This window comes from Caretta caretta, chromosome 1 (assembly GCF_965140235.1).
Source record: "Caretta caretta isolate rCarCar2 chromosome 1, rCarCar1.hap1, whole genome shotgun sequence".
Lineage (NCBI taxonomy): Eukaryota > Metazoa > Chordata > Testudines > Cheloniidae > Caretta > Caretta caretta.
Window position 1 is genome coordinate 132,159,976 of NC_134206.1, and position 23,971 is coordinate 132,183,946.

At 40.5% G+C, this 23,971-nt stretch overlaps 1 protein-coding gene across 4 annotated transcripts in view; it reads right to left on the reverse strand.

Moving 5' to 3' along the window:
• The window catches only part of ANOS1 (anosmin 1), a 181,251-nt gene that overhangs the window by 42,296 nt on the left and 114,984 nt on the right, over positions 1–23,971 (reverse strand). For all 4 annotated transcript variants that reach the window (XM_048860374.2, XM_048860383.2, XM_048860365.2 and 1 more), the window contains 2 exons: positions 23,257–23,441; positions 15,688–15,817 (listed from right to left, as the gene is read on the reverse strand). In XM_048860374.2, the coding sequence (XP_048716331.1) occupies positions 15,688–15,817; positions 23,257–23,441 (315 nt within the window). The remainder of the gene's footprint in view (positions 1–15,687; positions 15,818–23,256; positions 23,442–23,971) is intronic.

Sequence of the window (23,971 nt, forward strand, 5' to 3'; positions counted from 1 at the left end):
GATCCTGCAACTGCCTCTGTATTTGTGGAACCAAGAACCATCTCAATGATTTATATAGCCAACACGATTCTAATGTGCCTATCACCTTAAAATCTAGGCAGCAATAGCATCTTCATTCAAGGATCTCAAAGAGCTTTATGAATATAAATTAAGTCTCACAATACTTTGAGGTAGGGAAGTGCTATTCTAGCCATTTTATAGATTTGGATTTGTAATACAAATAATTTAAATAATTTAAAACAAAAAGACAATTTTAAAAATACAGCCAAAAAACAGCCTCCCCAAAACCCGAAAATAACCACAGAAATAACTATAACAATCCTTCCAATATTGTCACATTCCTTTCTCTCCAAAAACATCCTGAGTAAAGAGGGCATGCCTCAAGATTTACCTCAAGGTCAATATATGGACTATTCCTCACCACGCAGGAGAGTGAATTCAAAAGCTGAATTCAAAAGCTCAAAGCATGTCCTACCAAAACCACCCACAATTTCATGCAGAGGAGGCGTCCAGCATTGGCAGTTCTGCTGTCTGCAACTAGGATAGTATGGCACGGAGAGAGTGGCAAACTATGGCCTAGGCCAGGAAGTCAGTGACAGATCCTGGAAGAGAATTAGGAGGAGGTCCTGATTAGGAGGACCCTATACTACAGGTTGGGCTGATAGCACAGCTTATTATTAAGCTTGCCTGACACTTCCCATTATAAGCAATTAAAAAGTAGGATCTTATAACTTTCCCAAACTAAGTGTTTGGGCTGAAATTTTCCATGTGAAGTGTCTGCCTCAGCCTGAATAGTTTTGCGAAATTTCAGCCCAAATGGTCCAGATGTTTCCAAGATTGAGACTAGGGGAAAATACATTGTTTAACCCTGGTTAAACAATTCTGGTAATCTTTTCTTTGAAATTATTTCTTTGAACTCCCAAAGAGCAAGTGATCATGTTTGTGCTTAGGGTGGCAGTGGCTCAGAAGTACATTCCCTATAAGGTGTGCCCTAGCTGCTCAGGGGCAGTGTAAGGCCTAGCACTGAAAATGATAGGAGGGAACCGGTCTCTCCTGTACATCCAGTGACACTCCTATTGGCACCCAGGCAACAAGAATAGTGAAGTCATATGATTTGAATTCAAAAGATAACCTTAATTCTGACATTTCCTATCTGTGCAACCTTAATTTGGCTCCCTTGTGTGTATGCATTACAAGATAGCTTTTTAATTACATGATCATATACTGTTGTTTCCACAGGACTCCTGCCTCAGTCAGTGTACAGGATGGTTCTAGACTCATAAAACCCTTGGTATTATCTCCCTTTATTCTCTGAGGCACAGAGAGATTAAAGTCAAAAGTATCCATTAATTTTGGACGCCCTATTTGAGATACCTATGAACTATTTTTCACAGTACTTAGCATCACATAGTACCTTATAACTTCAAAGCACAACTCCCATTGACTTCAGTTGCAGCTGTGAATGCTCAGCACTTCTGTAAACCAGACCCCAGAGTCTCAAGTCAGGCAGCCAGAAAATGAGGAACACACAATTAGTGACCACCTGTGAAAAGTTTGGTTGAAGTGATTTGTCCAGCATCACATAGGAACTCTGAGCCACAAGGTGGGATAAAATCCAATTCACCAGGGCAGCAATCAGCTCCCTTAACCAGAAGGCCCTCCTTTTTCTTCCTGCAATCCCATCTCATTCACTACACACTTCCCAACTTCTGCAAGGGTTAGGGCAACCATATTTCCCTATACTGAATACAGGACACGAGGTAACTTACTCGTATTCAAACAACTTCAACGGCAATCAGAACTATGCAGTACAAGCATTCAAATTAACATCGAGTTGACAGAGCACCTGTTAAAAAGAAACACTGCATAGTTGGATTCTTTTTATTTACCTTCCTTAAGGCTTTAGGGTTCACACAGGGAGGGGTCATACACACACACTCTCCCAAAACCCTCTCTCACACAGGGGGGTGACTGACCGATGCAACTCTTCCTGACCAGTGCTCTCTTCCCTACATGCCTGGCTGGGCCCCTGGGACGGACCTGGCTCTCTGGGTACCTGGCACCGCATCTTCCTAAGACAACACGTGTGTGTGTGGCGGGGAGGCACGCAGGGTTCTATGATAAGAATGTGGCCAGCAGCAGCCTTTCGGCACCGTGCGGGAGGGAAGGGATAGAAGCGGTTTCCAGCTGCAAGAGGGGGGAGGGGGAGAACGAATGACCTGGCCCATGTCTTTCCAGAGTTCATCTCTTCTCTCCACATCCCCTTGGCTGGAAGCAGCTTGTCCCTTCCTGCCCGCAGTGTCAAAAGGCAGCTAACACCTCCAGGCTGCTGCTGGCCACTGACATAATCCAGCCGCCTCCTGTCCCCCGGCTACAGTGTGGGCAGAAAGGGGTTAATGCCCTAAGGATGCATTGTGCACCAGGGCCCAGGGAACTTGACTGCAGGGGCTTCAGTAAACCCAGTCAGAAGTGGCTCAGCAGATGAAGGTACCTAGGGGATGGAGCAGCCCCGTGCTCCCTGAGGTCAGGACCCAGTGTGTGTGTGGTGGGGGGAAAAATGGGTGAAGAGGGTGCTAAGTCCCTGCCCCAGGGGTTGTTGTGGAGCCTGCAGGTTCAGGGCGGGAACAGGCTGGAAATCGCTTCCCCCCACCACTCCAGAGCTTAGCTGAGGGTGGAGAGGCTCACCCGTGCCAGCGCTGTGCGTGGCTTTGGCACATGCAGGGCTCAGCTCCTCCTGGCCAGCGCCCCGGGCAGAGGGTCTTGGGCTTTCCCGGGGCACTGGGCCAGCTGGAAATGGGACGGGGGCAGGGCCCTGCAGGCCAAGAGCCGGCACACAGTGGGGGCTGCACTGACGGACCAGCCGGGGGAGTGGCCGGCCCTGCGTACTACGTCTTCGCCACACCACAAGCCTTGCATATCCACCCCCTTGTCAGCCACTGCACCCCCACACACACCGCTGGTGGGCGGGCGGCTGGTGAGCAGGGATCAGGCTAGCAACAGGACCCGCCAGTACTGATGGGGGGAGGAGGGAACTGAAAATATGGGACAATTTGCCCATTTTTAAGAAAAAGTAGGCTACCTGCAGGAGGGCTTAAATATGGGACTGTCCCATTAAAAACGGGACATCTGATCACCCTAGCTGGGGTCCTACACAAAACAACTTCCTTTACTACACACCCCAATTCATCTCCAGAGCAGGTCCATCCTGTGCACTGAATGAGGCAGAGATCCTGTGGAAAAAAAAGTGTGTGACCATGGAATTAAAGACTGTATCATAATGCATGGGCACAAGGGGACTGAATTAAGGGAAACGACATCATAATGAAGATAATCGACTTATACAAGGAGTGAATTTGGCCAATATTTTAAATGGCAAACTCTAGTAAAACAAGACAATTTTTCCTTCGTTTTTTATGCTTGTTCTAGCCCAACATCATCAGCATCAAAACACTATGGAACTGTAAAAAGAGAAGTTCTTGATCCAGAGTAAAGCAGTGAAACAAGAAAGATTTACACAAATTTAAAAGCATATCAGCTAGAATAACACAGTTTGCCAAACGTCAAGGTATATTATTAGCTTATAACAAACAAAGTAATATGTTTGAAAAGACTCATTTTGCACGTGAACTGTAGGTCTAATGAACCATCCCTTATTAGCAGAAATAAAGCTGGAGGTGTGTAAAAGGGACACCAGACATTCATTTACTGCATGATTCACCTGAGTGTTTTTATAATGGTAAATGAGCTGTTAAATGAACTTTCCAGGCACAGAAAGTTCATCAGATAATCCCCAGGATAAATGGTTTTACTGAAAAATTCCATCACTTAGGGGATGCAAACTGACATGATCACAATTAATAAGGACAGCATTTCCTATTTAAAGACTAGCAGATGTGAAATAATGAATGGCTTATTAATGTCACTAAAAAGGAATTTCAAATAATAATGGCTGCTCCTGTTCCTCACATATTTCACTCAACCACATTTTTGGTTATAAAAATTACCAAGCATACTTGAGTTATTGGACTTGGGCAATTCAAGCTGACTTTCCCCAGTAATGAGGATTCCTCATTTCTTCAGCTTGCTCAAAATCTTTCAGCTCTCTTGGAAACCAGTTTCCTTTTTTCCCTCAGGTGAAGTGTTGCCCTTATAGTCACTTCCTTAACTGTGAAGAATCCACTGCCTCAGTCTTAAGTACATAATTAATCTAGCTATGTATATTGGAAGAACAACTATGAGTGATGTATTTCAGTAGTTAATCTTAAACTAATGTCGGGGACTGTGCTCTAATATAGTTTATTGTCTACTTTCTACATATGTTAAAACAATCTGTACATGACAACTGTCATATCACAAGGAAATTTATTGAAATCAATTAAAATATATGGTTCACAAATATACGTTTCATGATTTGAGTGCTATGGGCCAAATTCTGAATTTGTTACTAAGGACAAATATTTGATTGACTTAAAGTTTTCGCTATTTATTTGTAACTACATATTTTGTAGATTGTATGGTGGTGTGAGAAACAAATGTTTTATCAGCATGAATGCTGGATGCCCTCCAAGGCACTATGATAATACCAATAAATCAACATCATCATCATCATATTGCCCATGATGGCAAAGCCATAGGTGAATTATACAGGTCATCTCATGTGAGTGTCAAGTAAACCACATGACACCATTATGTATATGTTACAGAAGAATTATTTTAAGAGTATTTTAAACAGTATATCTTTGCAGGTGGAAGGATACAAAAAAGTTATTGAGGCTATTTTTTCATCCCTTTACCTATAAAGACTGGTGGCTTCGTTTTTATAGTGCAATTGTAGAGGGCTCAGGGAGCTCATAAAAAAATTCTAAAAATGAACTGAAATAGCTTCTCTAGATGTATAACTCTGACAACTTTAAAATCTGTCATCTCGGGCTTATTAAGGGCTAGAAACAAGTGCTGTGTGTCCCTTTGGGAAGCTGGGACTCTCCCCTTCCCAATTGGATAAAGCTTCTGCTTTTAGCCTGGCAGGACTGCTGGTAATGGATATTTTTATGTATAGAAAAATGCCCGGTACCCCAAACTGAATCTGGTCAATCCTGTAAAGTGACTATGTTGTTTTTTCATATACCACCTCCTGGGAACTTTCAGGAAACCTGAAATGTCCCTATTTTTTTTCATTTCATCAGTGAAAACATATGGGGTGAAATCCAGGCCCACTGAAGCCAAAGGCAAAACTCCCATTGAATCACAGGGTCGGGATTTCACCCAGAGTATTTTTTATAACTACAAAACCCTGGTGGAAGACATTGCTATACCAAGTAACATTTGCTCTGGCTTTACCGAAACCAACACTCCAGCTGGACAAACATGCACTGTGATGAAAAGCATTTGGTAAGAAGTGAAGAGTTGAATGGGAATTGATGCTACCAGAGCTGTTCTTTTGCTGAAATGGAATGTTAACACCATTCTTCAGAGTTCCATGAAAAACTCATTCAGAACGCTAAGTCCTAGATCCTAACTCCATTTAGGTGCCTAAATTCCTTTGAGGATCTGATCCTACGTTCCTTGAAAAAATTCTTCTTTTCTAAGGGATTTATATGTCACCCTTCTGAGTCACATGCCAGCAGTAGTGACAACACCACATATTTTCAGAGTATTCTCTTTTGTGTACCTATTTGTGGTCCTAAAAAAAAATAAACGGAGGTGACATTTTTAATTTTTATCATCCTGGACCTTGGACTTTTGGTTGGAGAAATTTCACATTTGAGGGAGAAAGAGGTAAAAATTCTCTAGACTGGTGATTTTTTAAAAAATCTAGCACTGTTTGAAGTTACTTAAAAATTTGGACTATTAGAATAAATCCTGTGAAGACAGATTAGCAGGCGGAAGGCAATATGAATACTGTTTGTTTGGACAGTAGCAATAAAATATTGCCTGGAGGTGGGGAATATTTCCTGAGATTGTGATGTAGGTACAGAACTCCAGCTGGTATAAATTGTCATACCTCCATTTAAGTCAATGGAGTCCACTGAAATTAATGGAACTATGACAATTTACACCAGCAGAGGATCTGTTCCATTTTATCTAAAGCTAACGTATCATTACTTTCTCTAATGTCTTTACATGCAAATACTGGTACCTAATTTTATTTATAGACATTTCTATGACACTCATCGCCACGACAACTGACAAAACTACCTCCATAAAAGTCTAAATATTTTGGAATCTCCCGTTTTTCTGTGATTTAAAAGATTTTTATTTCAGACAAAAGTCACAAGTGAGAACCAATAGAGGATAAGCCAGACATAGTGTACTGTGGACACAAAGAAAGTGTCATGTGAAATTTCTTAAATATCAAATACAGAACATTGTAATTAACCAACCAGAGTGTTCTTCCCTAATAATGTGTTCCCCAATTATCTGATAACACTTTTTTTCATATTCTTGCTTTTACTATTGCATTATTGAATGAAAAAGTTGTTTCTACCGGACACTGACAAGTCATATCATGGTTTGTACATCAAGGCAAATGCTAGTGGCAAAGAAATTTTGTATCAAAATAATGCAAAAAGCTTATAGAGTTCTACAGAAACAAAATACTGATTAATGTGACTACGGTGATAACCTGTTATCATATTTTACCCAAAGGGTAAAAAAGCCCCTCTCTCCTCCCCACGTGCTGGACTGACCCGACCCCCCTCCCACCCCGCCCCGTTATCTGCCTGTGCGGGGCTGGCCTGGCCCAGCCCAGCCGCTCTCCCGAGCCCTCCCTCTCACACAGGGCTGGCATTGCTGCTTGCCCCCTCTCTCTCCTGAAGGTTCCTCTGCGCCCTGCTAGGGGTCACACCCCACTTTTTTGCCAAAACTGTGGGTTTGTCCAGTTTGCTCTTGCCAACTGATCATCAGTTGGCAAGAGCAAGTGGGACAAACGCCCAGTTTTGCCAAAAAAGTTGGGATGGCCAGGACAGGGCTTAAAAAAGGGAATGTCCCGGCCAAAATGGGACATATGGTCACCCTACATGTTACCTTATAGTTACAGTTCATTAACCCCTTTTACTGATCACCTTAAAATATAAATTAGTTAGGTGCACTTTGTCTTGATACCTTTTTCGAAGATGACACTATTTTATAATTCCAGTTCTGGAGTTTCTCAAATGCTTATTTTTGTTACTGTTGTTGTTGCAGAGCCATGTGCTTACCTGAGGGTACAATCATATCTTTTGGTTGCAGAAAAATTGATATCAGTGTTTGCAACGCTTTCCTTTGTGGTTAGTACTGTAGTTCAAGTAAAAAAAAATCATCATATATACTTCAATTTGGCACACAGACCTGTCCTCGATCTGGAAATAATTCTGGGCTAAGCAACATGACAAGTAAATCACTTCTCACCTCAAGAAATGATAGCTTCATTAGGTCAAGGTTGAGGTCACCGTCACAGCACATTGGGCAAATACTGCATTTGTCTGCACCATATCTGGCCTGTGTATCCCCAAAGAAGTTAAATTCCTGTGTTGCTGGTTACTCTGCCATCACATGCAAAACTTTGTCCCCATATCCCCCAAAAGAGGAATTCTTGCTGTTTAACTACCTCCTCCCCCATATCCTCGACAATTTAAAAAAAAATTAATATATTGCTATATTAATTATCTTTACTATATTGAAAACCACCTTACATCCAAAAGCACTTTGCAACCTTAACAAACCAATACATACAAACCATGCAGCGGGATCATTTAATCCATTACCAAAATGCAACCATTTCTTGGTCAAAACTTGGAAACTGCTTAATGTGTAATGAGCATAACGAATAAATGAATTCTACTGTCTGCCATAATGTAAAAAGGACACTAGAACTTGGAATTCTCCTTCTGACTTGTAATAATCAGAGCAAGTTTGGTTCTAATTTAGGATCTTTTTTCACTTCACATATTATATAAAATGGATCACCAAACACTGTCTTTTAAACATTTTACCTTATAAGTCTTTACAAAACTGTTGAAGCTGCATCACAGACAAGTTTCTAGCTATTAAACAGTTCCAAGGCATATGCCGAGGGATCCGTTTTGCCCATTGGAAATGGCACACATAAACCAGCTGTGCAACAGTATAAAAAAATCATTGGTCTCATAGGAGCAACAGAAGGAGTTTTATTGCTGGGAGTGGGTGTCTGTTCTGGTTTTACTAACACTCAGTAATGTATGCATGAAATCACATCCAGTATGGTACTAATGTGCTGTGAAAACAATGTTGTCTGCTTCCTTTTTTTTGGTAATTTATACTGTGTATGCTAGTAACTGCCTTCATGCTGAAGACAAAAGCCTCTAGCAGAGGGAGAGTGTTTTGGCTGTTTGTGTGTGTTTGATGACTTATATAGCCTCTTTTTGCTTAGGAAAATGGCACATTAATCTAGGAATAGGCTTGAAAAATAAATGCATTACATGACAATGTTTAATGTTGATCCCTCCAGTTAACTGCAGACCCTGTTCTTGAGAGACCTAATCCAGCTTTGTATATAATGGAGGTTTAGTCTCTCAAGAACAGGGTCTGCAGTTAACTGGAGGGATCAACATTAAACATTGTCATGTAACCCAAATGCACTTTTGTTACTTCTGAATAAGTGAATTTCATACTGTGTCATACTAACAAGTCATATCATTGGCATCAAGCACCTTTCAGGCAGGTAACTGAACATCCACACGAGTTGGGGTTGGGCACAAGTAGCTTTCTGCAATCTTCTGCACCCAGACAGACACAGTAATGGAGCACAGGGATTGCTGCCTCCCAAGGAGCCCTCCTCCTTCCCATTCCAGAGCCCATTGGCACAGATTGGGGAATAGAACCAGTCAACGTGTGAGGGGAAAAAAATATTGTTTTTTTGTTTATGATTTTGTTTATTTGTGAAAATCTTTTGTTTTGGAAAATATTAGCCGCTCAAATGAGCAAAAGATTGCAAAAAAAGTAAGTCAAAAATTCAAGATCTCTAAATCAGCTCTCTTGGGGAGCATCATTCTGATTGTTATTATTTGTATTGCAGCACCCCAGTCATGGACCGGGACCCCACAGTGCTAAGTGCTGTACAAAATGACAGTCCTTGTCCCAAAGAGCTGGGCATTCTCTCACGCGGACAAGTACCTCAGGGAGGGATTTTTTTTTCTTTCTGTGGCACAGTCCCTTAAGGAGTTCCCCCTGGGGCAGTGCAGCTTGACTCCACTCCCAATGCAACGCCATGCATATTGGCCACACTTGAACCCTTTATCTGAAAAAAAAAAAAACAAGCACACAAAAAACAGCTGCTCCTTTGTAACATTCTGAATATTTTATGATTGTTGTTCTCTCCAATGAGGTCACTGATTATCTGAGTGTAATAAGAAGTATTTATTTATATAGTGTTATAAACAAATAAGTGAGCTCGTGCCAAACTACCAAGTTTCTGTCCTCAAATCCTTACAATATAAAGGCAGCAGGGACTACACTGTGTTAAAAAAAATCAAACCAAATAGACTCAGAATGGTCTAGAGCAGGGGTTCCCAAACTTGGTTCGCAACTTGATTAGGGTAAGCCCCTGGCGGGCTGTGAGACACTTTGCTTACCTGAGCATGAGCAGGTATGACCGCTCACAGCTCCCATTGGCCGGGAACGGTGAACCGCGGCCACTGGAAGCGGCCTACCTGCAGACACTCAGGTAAACAAAGTGTCTCGCAGCCCACCGGAGCTTACCCTGAACAATCTGCAAGCCAAGTTTGGGAACTCCTGGTCTAGGGTCATTATCATTGGAATGCTTCATGAAATAAGCAGTTTGTTGTTGTTTGGTTTGGTTTTTTAAGAACAAGAAGATGGAGAACACCAGGGTGGATGCGACTCAGGTGGATGCAGTTTGCTTGAACTCTGAAGTGTCCCCCGGGGAATCCCCAAACATGGTCCCCTAAAGCCCCTAAGAAATATTGCACCCAACTATTGTGACCCCCAAGGTGCCCTCTAGCACCACATTATCTTCTCCAAATCCAAAAGCACCAAAGAAAGAAAGAAAGAAAGAAAGAAAGAAAGAAAGAAAGAAAGAAAGAAAGAAAGAAAGAAAAGATCCGCCTGCCTTCCTTCTACAAACAAGATGGTGCCTGAGCCCGATGGAACACAGGTGATAACTATACTGCAACAGGTGACCATGGATACTGTTGAAATTAAATCTAAATTTTCCACCCTACAGGCCACCATGACTGAAATTGAGAGTGCACTACAGCTGTAACCAGAAGGATGAGTGAAGCAGAACACAGAATTTCTGAAGGGAAAGATGATTTCAGAGAGAACAAATTACAGATTATGAAGAACTGTTATGGTATCAGGACCATTAAGACCAAGCTATTGGATCTAGAAAGCCACTCACAATGATGTAACATCAGGATTGTAGGTGTCCCTGGGGGAATAGACAAGTAAACCCTCCATATTTGTCCCTAAACTACTAAATTGTTGTATCTGCCAGTAGAGTTTTGGTTTGATATACAAGGGGCACACCAGACCCTTGCCCCCAAGCCAGCTCCAGGAAGTCAGTCTGGAGCATTGATTGTGAAGTTCATGAAGTTTACCACTAAGGGACTTATCTTGCAGAAATCCAGAGAAAAAAGAAGCTGTTATAGGGAGAACCAGCAATTAAAATACTGCTCTTTCATGATTATGCCTGTGATGTGGTTGCAATGATGTCAGCTTTTAACCAAAAAAAACCATTGGCCAGGAAGATGGACTTGAAGTATTTTGTTAATTACATGAAAACACTCCATATTAACAGTGGTGAGAAGACAGTATCATTCAGTTCCCCTCAGGAGGCAGAAAAATGCAAGCTCTTTTCTTGCAAGAGGAGACATCTACGGAATGATCTGATTATACAGAATTTATGTTTTGCTCTCTGAGATCTTATATGGCTGCTCTAAAAATGTTGATGGACAGTGGTTGATATTGATGTTAGTTCTTGTTTTTTCTTTCTCTCTGGAGTTGAAGAGTTAAAGGGTTATTATCAATTTACTACCTATTGCCTTAACTCATGGGAAAGGAACTTCAATGTAAAATTTATCATTTCATTAGTTTATATATATAAAATCATTGTTTTATTAGATGGTGCTTCTTTATGGACTAATGTATCAAGATTCTATTGGTAATAAGGGATTACTATATTAATGTTTGGGGCCCCAGGGGCTGTGAAGATCTCCAAGTTTCACCTGATCCAGCAGCCCCCTCTGGGTGTTAAGTGTGTGTTTTTGGGCTGTTTACACAGATTCTTCTTTTTTGATTGTATAGTACTAATGTGTATTTCTCTCTCCACTATCTTTTCCATGTTATTTTACTTATTTAATTTCTCTGCCACCACCCTGTTACTGTCCCATGCTAGGAATTTCATTCCTACTCTTGTAGAATAGGTACTGGGAAGTGACAACCTACCCCTAGATTATATAACTTTTGCTGCCCAGCTATGCAAGAACTATATGGCACTCAGGAAATGTTGCTATTTCATTTATTCACAAAGTGACCTTATATTTTACCCAGTATATTTTAAACAATGATGGCTCTGATAATTAAATGTGTCTCCTGGAATTTAAAGGATTTTAATAACCCCGTTCAAAGAGGGGAAAAAAATACTCAATGCTTAAAAAAAGAGAATGTTGCCTTTGTTATGCTCCAGGAGACACATCTGACAGAACATGAAGCTTGTAAACTGAATAAAGCTTGGTTTCAGAGGAACAGCCGTGTTAGTCTGTATTCGCAAAAAGAAAAGGAGTACTTGTGGCACCTTAGAGACTAACCAATTTATTTGAGCATGAGCTTTAGTGAGCTACAGCTCACTTCATCAGATGTTTACCGTGGAAACTGCAGCAGACTTTATATACACACAGAGAATATGAAACAATACCTCCTCCCACCCCACTGTCCTGCTGGTAATAGCTTATCTAAAGTGATCAACAGGTGGGCCATTTCCAGCACAAATCCAGGTTTTCTCACCCTCCACCCCCCCACACAAATTCACTCTCCTGCTGGTGCTAGCCCATCCAAAGTGACAACTCTTTACATAGTCAAGTCGGGCTATTTCCTGCATAGATCCAGGTTTTCTCACATCCCCCCCACCCCCATACACACACACATATACAGTTTAGACATGTTTCATCTTACTGGACTTGTGAATGTGGCACAGATGTTGTCACAGCCACAAAAAGTGCCAGCAGCCCTGAAAAATTATATAAATTCCTGAAGAGAGGTAAATTTGACTATGGAGTTGATCAGCTAACTATTCTCTACTGCTTGCATGACAATTCACATTTCTTTGTTGAGGGCTGCAGTTTAGCCTTGAAAACAGTTACTTGTGAGGGTTACAGTAACCTTTTGAACAAGGTTGATTATACTTTTTGCTGCTATAAAGATGCAAATTATTTTAGTTTCTTCTGCAACAGAATGTAAAAAGTAGTCCAGGCTTTCGCTGTCCTTGTCATAGAATTCTTAGGGCTTTTTCTGCCAACAAACCAACCAGGATGGTTGGTTATACATGCAAGCGCCGGGGAGGGGCAGAAGGGTAGGCTGCAGAAAATAGGAGGCTCCAAATATCTAAAATGTGGTCATTTTCCATGTGGGTATTTAGAGCCATATGTTCCTGGGGGTAGCACACTATGGAGTGAAGAAACATGATAGAACTTACTACAAGTCCTGCCTGAAAATGCCATGCAAAAGCCAAAACTTCATGGTTAATATGTTACATCTCTACACAATTACAGTTTCAAATTGCATCCAGACAGAATATTTGTCTCAGACTAACAAAATCCAAACAAATAATTGAGGTGTGGTGTAAAGCAGCATGAATGTAGCCAGAGAAAAGTCAACATGTTACATTTGCTACCCCAGGGGGAAAAAAAAAACATTTACTTCAGAACACAGAACAAGTTACTGCTGTTCTGGCCACTAGTAGTTTGCTCCTGACAGACATCTGCACCTTGATGAGATGGCATGACTTTTAGACGTAGTCTACACTGAAAAAGATTTGTTGGTACAACTATAGCCACACAGAAAAATCCTAATGTAGATGCAGTTATACCAGCAAAAAAGTGCCCATGCCAGTATAATTTATACCAGTTCAGCAAGTAAATTAAGCTAGACCAGCACTTTCATGCCCGTATAACTACATCTGCATGAAGAAAATTTGCTGGTATAGAAATGTTGCAAAAAAACCAAAAGCAAACACACACACACACACACACACACACACCCCAAACAACACTGTAATACTGGCAAAAGTTTCTAGTGTATACCTTGGCCTTAGTCTCATGTTAGTGGATGTTCAATCACACAAGGGACACCTCCAAAGCATCAAGACCTTCGGATAGTTATAATGAACAACATCACTTCTCCAGTAGTTAAATTAATTGAGAACTTTTGACTATTGTCTGTTTATCCATCTGTCTAGGTATACATAGCCCTCATTACAATAGACTCTGTGCACATCTATAAATCCAAGGTATCCAACACAACAGCATATCTCCTCTTATAGTACACATAGCAGTTTGTGCTAAAAGAAAAACAGAAAAAGTCGTCTTCTCGTTATTTTTTTAATTTAAACTTTCTTATGGGTGAACTCAAAAGGTGTCAGAACTAGAAAATGAACACTTATTTATTCACAGAATGGTGAGGATGGGCAGTGGCTTTGAAAACTATCAATATGCCTCAACCCTGACAGGCAGTAATAACGTATTCATTCAGTCCTCATACCCTTTCACTCTGATTTATTTACCAAAATTGCCAGCAATAGTACATGCCCTTGTTAACTGTGACCATGTTGGTCGCTGCTGGGCTTTATTAAGCTATACTTATTCCAGACCAGAGTCCAAAAATTAAAAGCTCCATTAGCAATGGCCCATATCAGCTATTTCTTTTATACAACTACCTTTACGTTATATAGAACACTCCAGAGTCCATTGGTAAAACACTGCATAAGTTACACATGCAAAAGCCCCATTTACTCTAAAGGGAGTCAGAAAAGAACATTAATTAACATGCCCCTTTTCATAGCATTTTATTAAACTTCCTAATGTGTTTTGTAAAATTACAATTAAAGTTAAGGAGGACTTGTGGCACCTTAGAGACAAACAAATTTATTTGAGCATAAGTTTTCGTGAGCTACAGCTCTCTTCATCGGATGCATGCATAATTAAACTTAATTCATCTTCAGAAAATAGTATAACAATTGAGAGTTTGTAGTAGGTTGTGTTGGGATAAGCTGATACTTATTGACTTTGGACCAGGGGCCAAATTCCAGCTTGGGGGACATCGCCAAGAGCCACACTAGTCAATGGGGGTAAATGGAAGCATGACATCCTCTCTCTCGTTTTCTCAATTGACCCTCATTCTTCCATCTATCTTTCATTCCAATTTTTAAATTCCATTTCTCCTCCTCCTGGAGGCTTTTTCTCCTATTCCTCAGAGCATGTCTGTATTTCCATTATTCCTACCAAAGTTACCATCACAGATGAGACATCTTCCTTTTCCCTGTCCCCATTCCTCAATGTTCTCACACCTCTTCCCTTCATTTCTCTAATCAGGTTTAGCCCACCATATGCAGAAGAGAGGTGAACCCTGAAACTAAACCTGTTCAGGAACTCTTCATGCATTTAACATGTTAGCTCTACATTTACTCTTTTAGCTCACGGGGGAAAGGGATGCCATTTCTGTTGTCTGCTGAAAGCTGCTGAGCTGTGGCTAGGAAGGATCTGGACTGAGCAGTTTACCTGTGTGGTATACAATGAGTGTCAAAGTGGCAAGTAATAAAAAAGTACACACTGAGACATTGAGTAATAGCCAATTACTGTGACCATAATTGCTTGATTATGTCTCCATGTAACATGCTGAATATTTGCCCCACCTTCTTCATTGGAGTTCTGATGCCTTCAGAATGTTGACGCTCAGAGGACATACAGAAATAGAAAAGTATATGGTTCTTGAAGTGTGCTGCATCAAACATCACTAAAGATTTGTGTCACCTATTTCCAAAATGAACAAAAAGTCTGTCTATCTTAGGGATTTATACTGCCATGCATCACCACGTGAGTGCCTTCTATATAAAAGCAAATAGAAACCACAAAGTCTCTAGTTGAGTTCATGAAATTTCTAGCACTTCTTCCTCTTCAGAGTAAAAAGTTTGCTTGATTTATGTTTTTGATGGTGCCAGAGACCTTGTGATCCCTGCTAGCAGGTGGAAAGGCATGCACAGAGAAGCAGAACTAAGTCAAATTACTGGTGCTATAATTGCTTGAACACAACCAACAAAATTATGTGATACCGTCTGTCCAGCAAATGGCAGGAATATATTCCCTATGAAAATAACAAATATTGAGACTACTTGCAACAGCATATGTTAGATCTCAGTTCTTTCATATTTGACTTTCAGTATCATGTGGTCAGGAGAACTTCAGTTCTCTTACTAGCAGTGTTGAAAGAACCCAAAAGGATGTTCATTAATTCTGAGACCCCCTTGCAGATAAAAGAATAATGGCATCATTAACCTTTAATCTATGTAATAACTTCAGTCAAACCTGGGCCATTCCTTCAGCTAATGACTAAATGCAGACAACCCACCCATTGAAAATCTACAACAAAAACATTAAGAAGATTGGGTTGCATTCCATGTGTAGCCAAGATGAGGGTGAGATGGAGGAAATGAATACTAACCTTTAGAGGAGCGGAAGTGCTTACTGGGTGCTGTGAAGCCTCTTGTCCCATGCACATTCACGGCAGCCACTCGGAACTGGTACCACCTGCTGGGTCTTATGTCAGACAGTTGTACTCTTTCCTCTGTAGTCTGGTGGGAAAAATGTCATAAGACACTGACTCCTTTTATTCTGAAATGTTAATCTTACTGTCTCACATCTTCTGACATACACTAGCTTATTCAGTAGGGTTTTTGAGGTTGGGGACACTGGAGAAATTGTTTTAAGTACACATAAAATTGTGAAATCATAAGTGCCGGCAGATTCCAACTACTGGACATTACTCTGGCAGCCCACCTTAGTCGTGAACTGCAACACATCTACAATTCTTAGCAAAGGCTTCTGACCATGCTAAACTGTACAAAACAGTGTGGATTTTTATTATTATTTTTTTAAAATATCCCTCAAAAAATCAGCTTAAGTGACAAAGCTTACTTTCACTTGTGACTTAAGTGGGCAAGATTCTGGTCTCCCCTACACCTGTATACATTCAGGAGAACTGGATGGAAACGTTTTCCAATTATAATTACTGTGAAAATCAATTCAGGGGGAGGAAATCTCTATAAGGATCTCCTTGCAGAGACAGAGCAAGGATTTGTTTCCAGCAGAATACACTTTAAGGCCTATCCAAAAACACTACAGATCCTTAGGAATGCATAGGAGGCAGAGCCTTCTCTCTGTGTGGAAATGTGGCCATCCACCTGGTTCCTGAAAGTGAGGCTCCACTGTAACCATCCTGGATATGGCTGCATCCTGGACCCATTTTTAAAGAGGATCTTCACAGAATCACATAAAGTCAGAAGGGACCACTGCAATTATCTAGTCTGACCTCCTGCATAACACAAACCATAGAAATTCCTTGGATTAATTCTTGTTTAAATAGACCATATCCTTTAGAAAAACATCCAATCTTGATTTAAAAATTTCCAGTGATGGAGTACTCACCACAACCCTTGATAAGTTGTTCAAATGATTAATTACCCTTAAAATATACCTTTACTCTTAAAAAGCTTGCACCTTATTTCAAGTCTAGCTTCAACGTCCAGTCATTGGATCTTGTTATATCTTTGTCTGTTAGAGTGAAGAGACCAGAAGTGGACACAGTATTCCAGCAGCGGTCACACCAGTGCCAAATACATGGGTAAAATAACCTCTCTATTCCTACTAAAGATTCCCCTATTTATTCATCCAAGGATTGCATTAGTCCTTTTGGCCACAGTATAGCATGGGAAGCTCATGTTCAGCTGATCACAAACCATGACTCCCAAGTCTCTTTCAGAGTCACCCTTTCCCTGGATTGAGTACCCCACCATGTAAGTATGGCCTGCATTCTCTATGCCTAGATCTATAAGTTTCCATTGGACCGTACTGAAACACATATTGTTTGCTTGTACCCAACTTACCAAACAGTATGTATTGCTCTGTGTCAGTGACCTCTCCTCTTCATTATTTACCACTCGGCTCCCCCAGTCTTTGTGTTATCTGCAAACTCTGTTATGGGTTTTTTTTCCAGGTCATTGATAAAAATGTTAAAGAGTGTAGGGCCAAGAAGTGATCCCTATGAGATTCACCTAGAAACACACCCATTCAATGATGATTCCTTGTTTACATTCACATTTTGAGACCTATCATTTGGCCAGTTTTTAATCCACTTAATGCATGCTGTTTTGAATTTGTATCATTCTAGTTTCTTAATCAAAACGTGCGGTGTCAAATAAAATACCTTGTAGAAATCTTACATCAACACTGTTGCCTTTGTCAATCAAACTCGTAATCTAATTTAAAAAAAGGGGTATAAAATTAGTTTGACAAGATCTATTTCCCATTAATCTATCTTCCCAGTATCAGATCCATTGCTGAGTTGCTGTGAAACCTGGGATACCAAGTGCCCCAGAGGAGGTAAAGTCTGTGTGTGTTTGCTCCATGTCTCCTCAAGCTTCATAGAGTCCGAGGCCAGAGGGGAACATTGTGATCATCTGGTCTGGGCTCCTGTGTAACACAGGCCAAATAACTTCCTCCAAAATAACTACTAGAGTAGCGGTTTTCAAACTTTTTGAGGCGAGCTCCCCCTCCCCACTTTGAGTTAAAATTTTTAGTTGCATCCCTCTCCGCCGCCGCTCCCCCCCCCCCCCAACCCAGACAAAAATAGACACAATACCTTCCCTTCCCAACTCGGGTTTTCAGAGTGTAAGAAGGTGCGTGTGACGGTCTCTGGGGATGGAGCCAGAGCTGCGTGTGGACGCTGCCAGAGCAGAAATAGGTGCGGCCACAGCAGATGTTGACACCCACAGGCTGGGTGGCCCGCTGAGTAAGTCAGGGGGTGCAGATGGTGCTCCCGTCCCACCGTGCAGGGCTTGTCCCAGTCCTGCCTGGGATTGCCACATGCCCCACAGTTTGAAAACCTGTGTCCTAGAGCAGATCTTTTAGAAAAACTTTCAGTCTTGATTTAAAAATTGTCAGTGATAGAGAATCCACCACGACTCTTGGTAAATTGTCCTAGTGGTTAACTACACTCACTGTTTAAAATGAATGCTTTATTTCCAGTCTGAATTTGTCTAGCTTCAAATTGCAGCCATTAGATGGTATTATACCTTTTTCTGTTCAAATGAAGGGACCATTATTACATATTTATTCCTCATGTCAATACTATATAAGGAATAAATGAACGAGTTGTGCTGCACACTGCCTCATATAGATACTCCTGATACCTGTGAATGTCCCAGGCCTAGTGAGCCAGTCTGAACTTTTGAGAGATGCTCTGTCTATCCAGCAAAATTATTTTTAGATCACTGATCACTTAAGTTTTCAGGTGGTGCCTGCACTTAAGGTGTCCACCTGTAACCAGACCTGGTAAGAGGCTACGGTCAGAGAAATTGAGATATTTGATGTTGTGGATGTGGAGCGGGCTGTCTTCTCTCCTCTCTTGCCTTATTGTTTGCCTCTCCAGTCTCTGTTTTAAGCTATTGTGGCTGTGGTACACTCCAGGCCCAGCCAGCTGCTGCTGCTGCCAGCTTTTTCCTCCATCTGCACAAATCTAGGACTCCCTTATTAACTACTGCAGCCTATGAGGGGGCTACAGACCTTTCCCTTCATAGTCTTCCTCTGCATCTTCGTCCCTCCATGATCTGCTTCTTTATTATGTAGAGAGGGACTGAATTATTCAATCAAATGAGCACCTTGAGGGCTTGAACATAGTTGAACCAGCCTTTAATGTTATCTTAATTTTATAGAGCTCAAAGGTGTGCCATTATTTCACAGGAGACAGAAAGACAGTTACTGACCCAAAAAGCTTAGAATCTAAATAGTGGCACAGGGAATGGCAGCAACAGTAGGAAAGAAATGAGGATTACAATCAATGGAAATCAGTGGGTTATTCAAGATTTACACTGGTGTAACTGGGATCAGAGATTGGACCAGTGTCTCTAGAGGTAATACATTAGTGGCAATACTGTTGAGTATTAATACCGTAATAAATACCGTTTATTTTTTAAACGTTCTGGTGAATTGAGTGGTCATAATAAGACAGTCATAGTACAGGCAGACATAACACAAAATTTCTCAGTTTCTCAGCCAAGACTTCCTGGCTCTTATCAGTAACAGTCCTGCTATTCCAACCTAGGAATGTTGGAAACAAAGACTACACAGTGATGGCACAATTAGTATTAATTATGAGAAAGAGAGAAACTGTGTCTAGGCTGAGACTGCCAACCTCATTTTAATTTGTGACTTGATCGCAGACCTACTCCTCTTCCCATTGGTTTCAGTGGCAAAACTCCTATTAGGTGCATATACAGTGCATGTAACTGGAGCTTGAGAGGTGTGATGTTGGAGCACTAAACCACTGAACCACTCAGCAACCATTCACCATTTCAACAAACTTTAACAAAATGTTAAATGCTTATGGGATATTTTATAGTAAGTTGCATTTAAAAAAAAAAAAAATCATGTTAACTGTGTTTGGAGCCCAGATCATAATATTCAGCATCATTTTACCAGATGTCCTATATATTAGGTAAATAAAATAGTGTGCTGTACAATATTAAATACTGTTTGGCTGAACTTCATTACACACCTGCAACACTGCCAGTGTATATGAGAGACCAACAAACAACAATGATCCTAACGCTATTATATTATATTGGACCTGTCACCCCTTAACATTCTCTTTGTGAAACTAACTAGACTGATCTCCTTGAGTCTATCCTATAAAGCATGTTTGCTACTCAGATGGTATTATTCTGCAATACCTAAGTGCAGGTGGTTAAGTTGTGAAAATGAGTAGTATAAGGTACTTTAACACATTTATGTATAATTATTTTATATGGTAATTGATCCCTGAGCATCACTTTGGTGCATTGTGTCAATCTTCTACACATCTGAAATATATTTTTCCAAAAAATATGTCCTATTATACTGTGGCAGTTTTAGAATGGTACTAGGGAAAAGATATTAAAAATATTAAAGAAAATAAAGCTCCTACATTAGTGCAATGACCAATTTGCATATGTTAAATAATGTAATTCAGCTTTGGTTTTTTGTTTGTTTGTTACGCACATTGTATGCTAATGGTTTGCAAAATGTCTTTTTTTTTTTTGAAGAGCAGTTTTAAAAAAATTAGTATCACACAAAACCATATGCAAAAGCAGACAACCTACATTTACAAAATTATCTTTTGCACAATTAAACTAAGAATACACACAAGGGAACAAGATACAATATATACAAATTGACTGTCATGCTGAGTCTTTCTACAACAGGCTAGAGCAAATGTTGGGGAACCCAAAACCTAGAGAAACATAGCTCAAAACTGATAGACCCTCCATTACCCTTGCTCCGCTAGTAATAAACATGAAAAGAGATTTTTAATTAGCCAGAAGAAATATTGTAAAACTGTTTGTAATAATGTGGAAGCAGTTATCCAATACATTTTACTGCCACAAGCACACACAGGTCCAGATCCTTGGCTATGGCCTCAGTGACCTTCCATGTGCATTGAGCATATCTTCCTCACCCCATCAAGCCTGAGCTCCAAAAAGGATACCTCAACAAGCAGCAGCACCCACAACTTTCGACTAGAGGAAGACGTGCTGGGCTGGGAGCCAGGAAAAACCATGAATTCTGAGCTTTTCCACTGACTCGTGTAAATAACTCTGTTCAGGTTTCAGAGTAGCAGCCATGTTAGTCTGTATTTGCAAAAAGAAAAGGAGGACTTGTGGCACCTTAGAGACTAACCAATTTATTTGAGCACGAGCTTTCGTGAGCTACATCCGATGAAGTGAACTGTAGCTCACGAAAGCTCATGCTCAAATAAATTGGTTAGTCTCTAAAGTGCCACAAGTACTCCTTTTCTTTTAACTCTGTTCACTTCGTCACCCAAATTATTGATCAAGGCCTCACACCCCAAATTTAGGAGGCAGACAAATATAATTCCTTCATTTTATAGCTAGAGTGAGACTAGGGCTGCATATAATCACTTCAGGTAGGATTAGGAATCCAACCCTATCTCTAATATGACAAACCAAACTCTCATCTACTCAGCCACATTGCCTTTCAGAACAAACGGGTCAAATTTGCGTACTTGGCTATGCTCTCTATAACTACTAGCCCATGTTCACCTCCAGAGCCAGGCATTCTGACTCTCAATATTCCACTGTGACCTGGCAAACAGTTGCACAAGCTACGTACAGTGTGGTCCACATAGTGATGATAGGCTGTGATCCTCTATCAGTTACTCTTCTAGTTCAAGTAGTAAAATTCTACTTTGTGTGTATGTGGAAGCGCTAGGATCTATACGTTTCCACATCATGGAATTTCTGTCTTTTGAGACTGTTAAGAGAAGCCACATACACACACATACCTAGGACATTACATATCACAAACTACATTAAAAGAGCATTAATGGTATAAAGTCAAGCACTCAAAAATTAGGAAATGCCAGAATTAATGTTGCCCAGTCAACCTTAATTCCATCCCCTCGTTCATACGCAATATGATACAGTCTTTAGTGACAAGTTCACACACTGTTTGTTCTACCGGACCCCTCTGTCATTCATTTTACAAGATAACAGTAAATGAAGCTGAGAGCTGTAAGAAGAGAAAGGAAGTTGCTTTGTTAAGGTACTATACTGGGATTGAGACAATCTGGGTTCTGTTCTCTGCCCTAGACGTCTCCTGGGATACGGGGCAAGGCTCTGTGATCGTGGCATGTGCACAGGCAGTGTTCATTCTGGCACTTACTAATTTTTTGGTGCTTGACTTTACAGGCCCAATGTTCTTTTAACGTCGCTTATTTGTATGTAACCTCAATGGAGAATGAACTCAGGTCATTACAGAACTTAAACTCCTGGCTCTACTTTGTGGACTTTATTTTTTCTCCCCTCCTTGCTACCTGCTGCAAGGACATTTCACAGCTCTTTTTAACATCCACGTTTGGCTTTCCTTGTCAGCAAGGATGTGGCTGCAGCGGTTAAGATAAACTGCTGGAGTTCTGCCATACAGGAGGGCTGTCACCATGTTAAGAAACTGACTGAAACTGGGAAGGAACTAAGTGAAAATTTCTTCTCTGTTGGCTGCTTCTCATTAAAAAGCACTTGTATATGAATTTTACATATACAGTATGGATTGCTATAAGAAATAAGAGCATGACAGCATAGAGTTTGCTGAACTGGTAGGGTAAATGCCAGAGAAACTACAATTTAAAATAAGCAGACCAACAAATGTATTTTATTCTTTCTTCCACTTTGTTTTTTATTTTATTTTTAAAGACAATTGGCTTTTATACCAACTAATTTTCTACTGTTTTGATTAGACCCAAACTCTATCATTGTATGTTATGTATGGGCCCTGCTGATTTCAGAACAGGCTGGGTCTGTCATATGCATTCAGTGGCAAAATTTGGTACCTAAGCCTGAATTTTCAAAAGTGACTCATGAGATTGGATACCTTTGTTTTTAAATGCCAAACTTGACACATCTTAAAAGAATTGGATTTCTAGACAATGCTGACCATAGACCCCCTGAAAATTAGGAGCCTGTTGGGCATCTCAAGATGAACACTTAAATATTGAGCAACCCAAAATTACTCATCATTTTTGAAAATATAGATTGAAAAGTGTTTTTTAGGAGAAGTTTTTACATCTTTGCTGGTATACTCATACTAACAGCTTTTTCACTATCTTGTCACCTTTCACTAGTATAAAGTGCTAAAACTGTAGCATTTGGTATTATTATATTAATACTACAAGTAATATGGCTGAGGAAAATGAAGTTACTCTCCCATGAAAAAAATTGACAGAAAACCATGACTTACGGTGCATAGAGAATTACAATGGGACTCAGGAAACCTGGCTTCTATTCCCAGTTTCCCTCAAGTATGCTAGGTGACCGTGGGCAAGTCACTTAAACTCTCTGTGCCGCCATCTCCCCACCAGTAAAATGGGACTAATGGTATTGATCTCTTTTGTAAAAGCACTTTGAGGTCTACTCATAAAATTGCTATACAAGAGCTAGGGATTATTATACAAATGACTGACCTGTGCCACCATTTGCCAGCTGGTGGCATCATCCTCACTGGGATGGATTCCATAATTCCATCTCCTCTGCACCACATAAATCACAGGCTCAATTGAAATATTGAATTTTGAAGACCACTTAACCTCCAGTTGTCCAGACTGAAGTTCTGTGAATTTTAATTCTTTCCTGGGTTTCAATGGAACACCTGAAATAGGAGCGTACAGACAGAATGTTAAGACGTTTACAAAATAGGGTGTGTATGTGGAAGCAAATGTAGGGGGTGTTGTGGGACAATTAAGAGGGAAATGGCTGGACAGACTGAAAAAAAGTTAAGGGATTTAACATGCATGAAGAGTGGAATTTTCCAAAGTGTTCAGAGTTAGCTTAACTCCGTTCCCACTAAACTCAATGGTAAAACTGATATTGAAGTTAGTAAAGTTAATGCCGAGTGCATTTGAAAAATCTCACCCTACTTCATTATTTCCTTTATCAACCACTACACTACAATCTACTGAAATTGCCTTTTAAAAGTTTACAGCAATCACTCATTATTATGGAGTATTATGTTCTCTCTGCAGTTTTGTCATCATGACTACAACACCTCTTTGCAACATTTATAACAGACTGGGGGAAGGAATTACTTTCTAGAGCTGGTCTCTTTTGATTCAATCAGCAAATCAAGTTGTTAGTTGCATTTCTATGGATACTCTTTTGGAACTCATCTATTTCAGTACC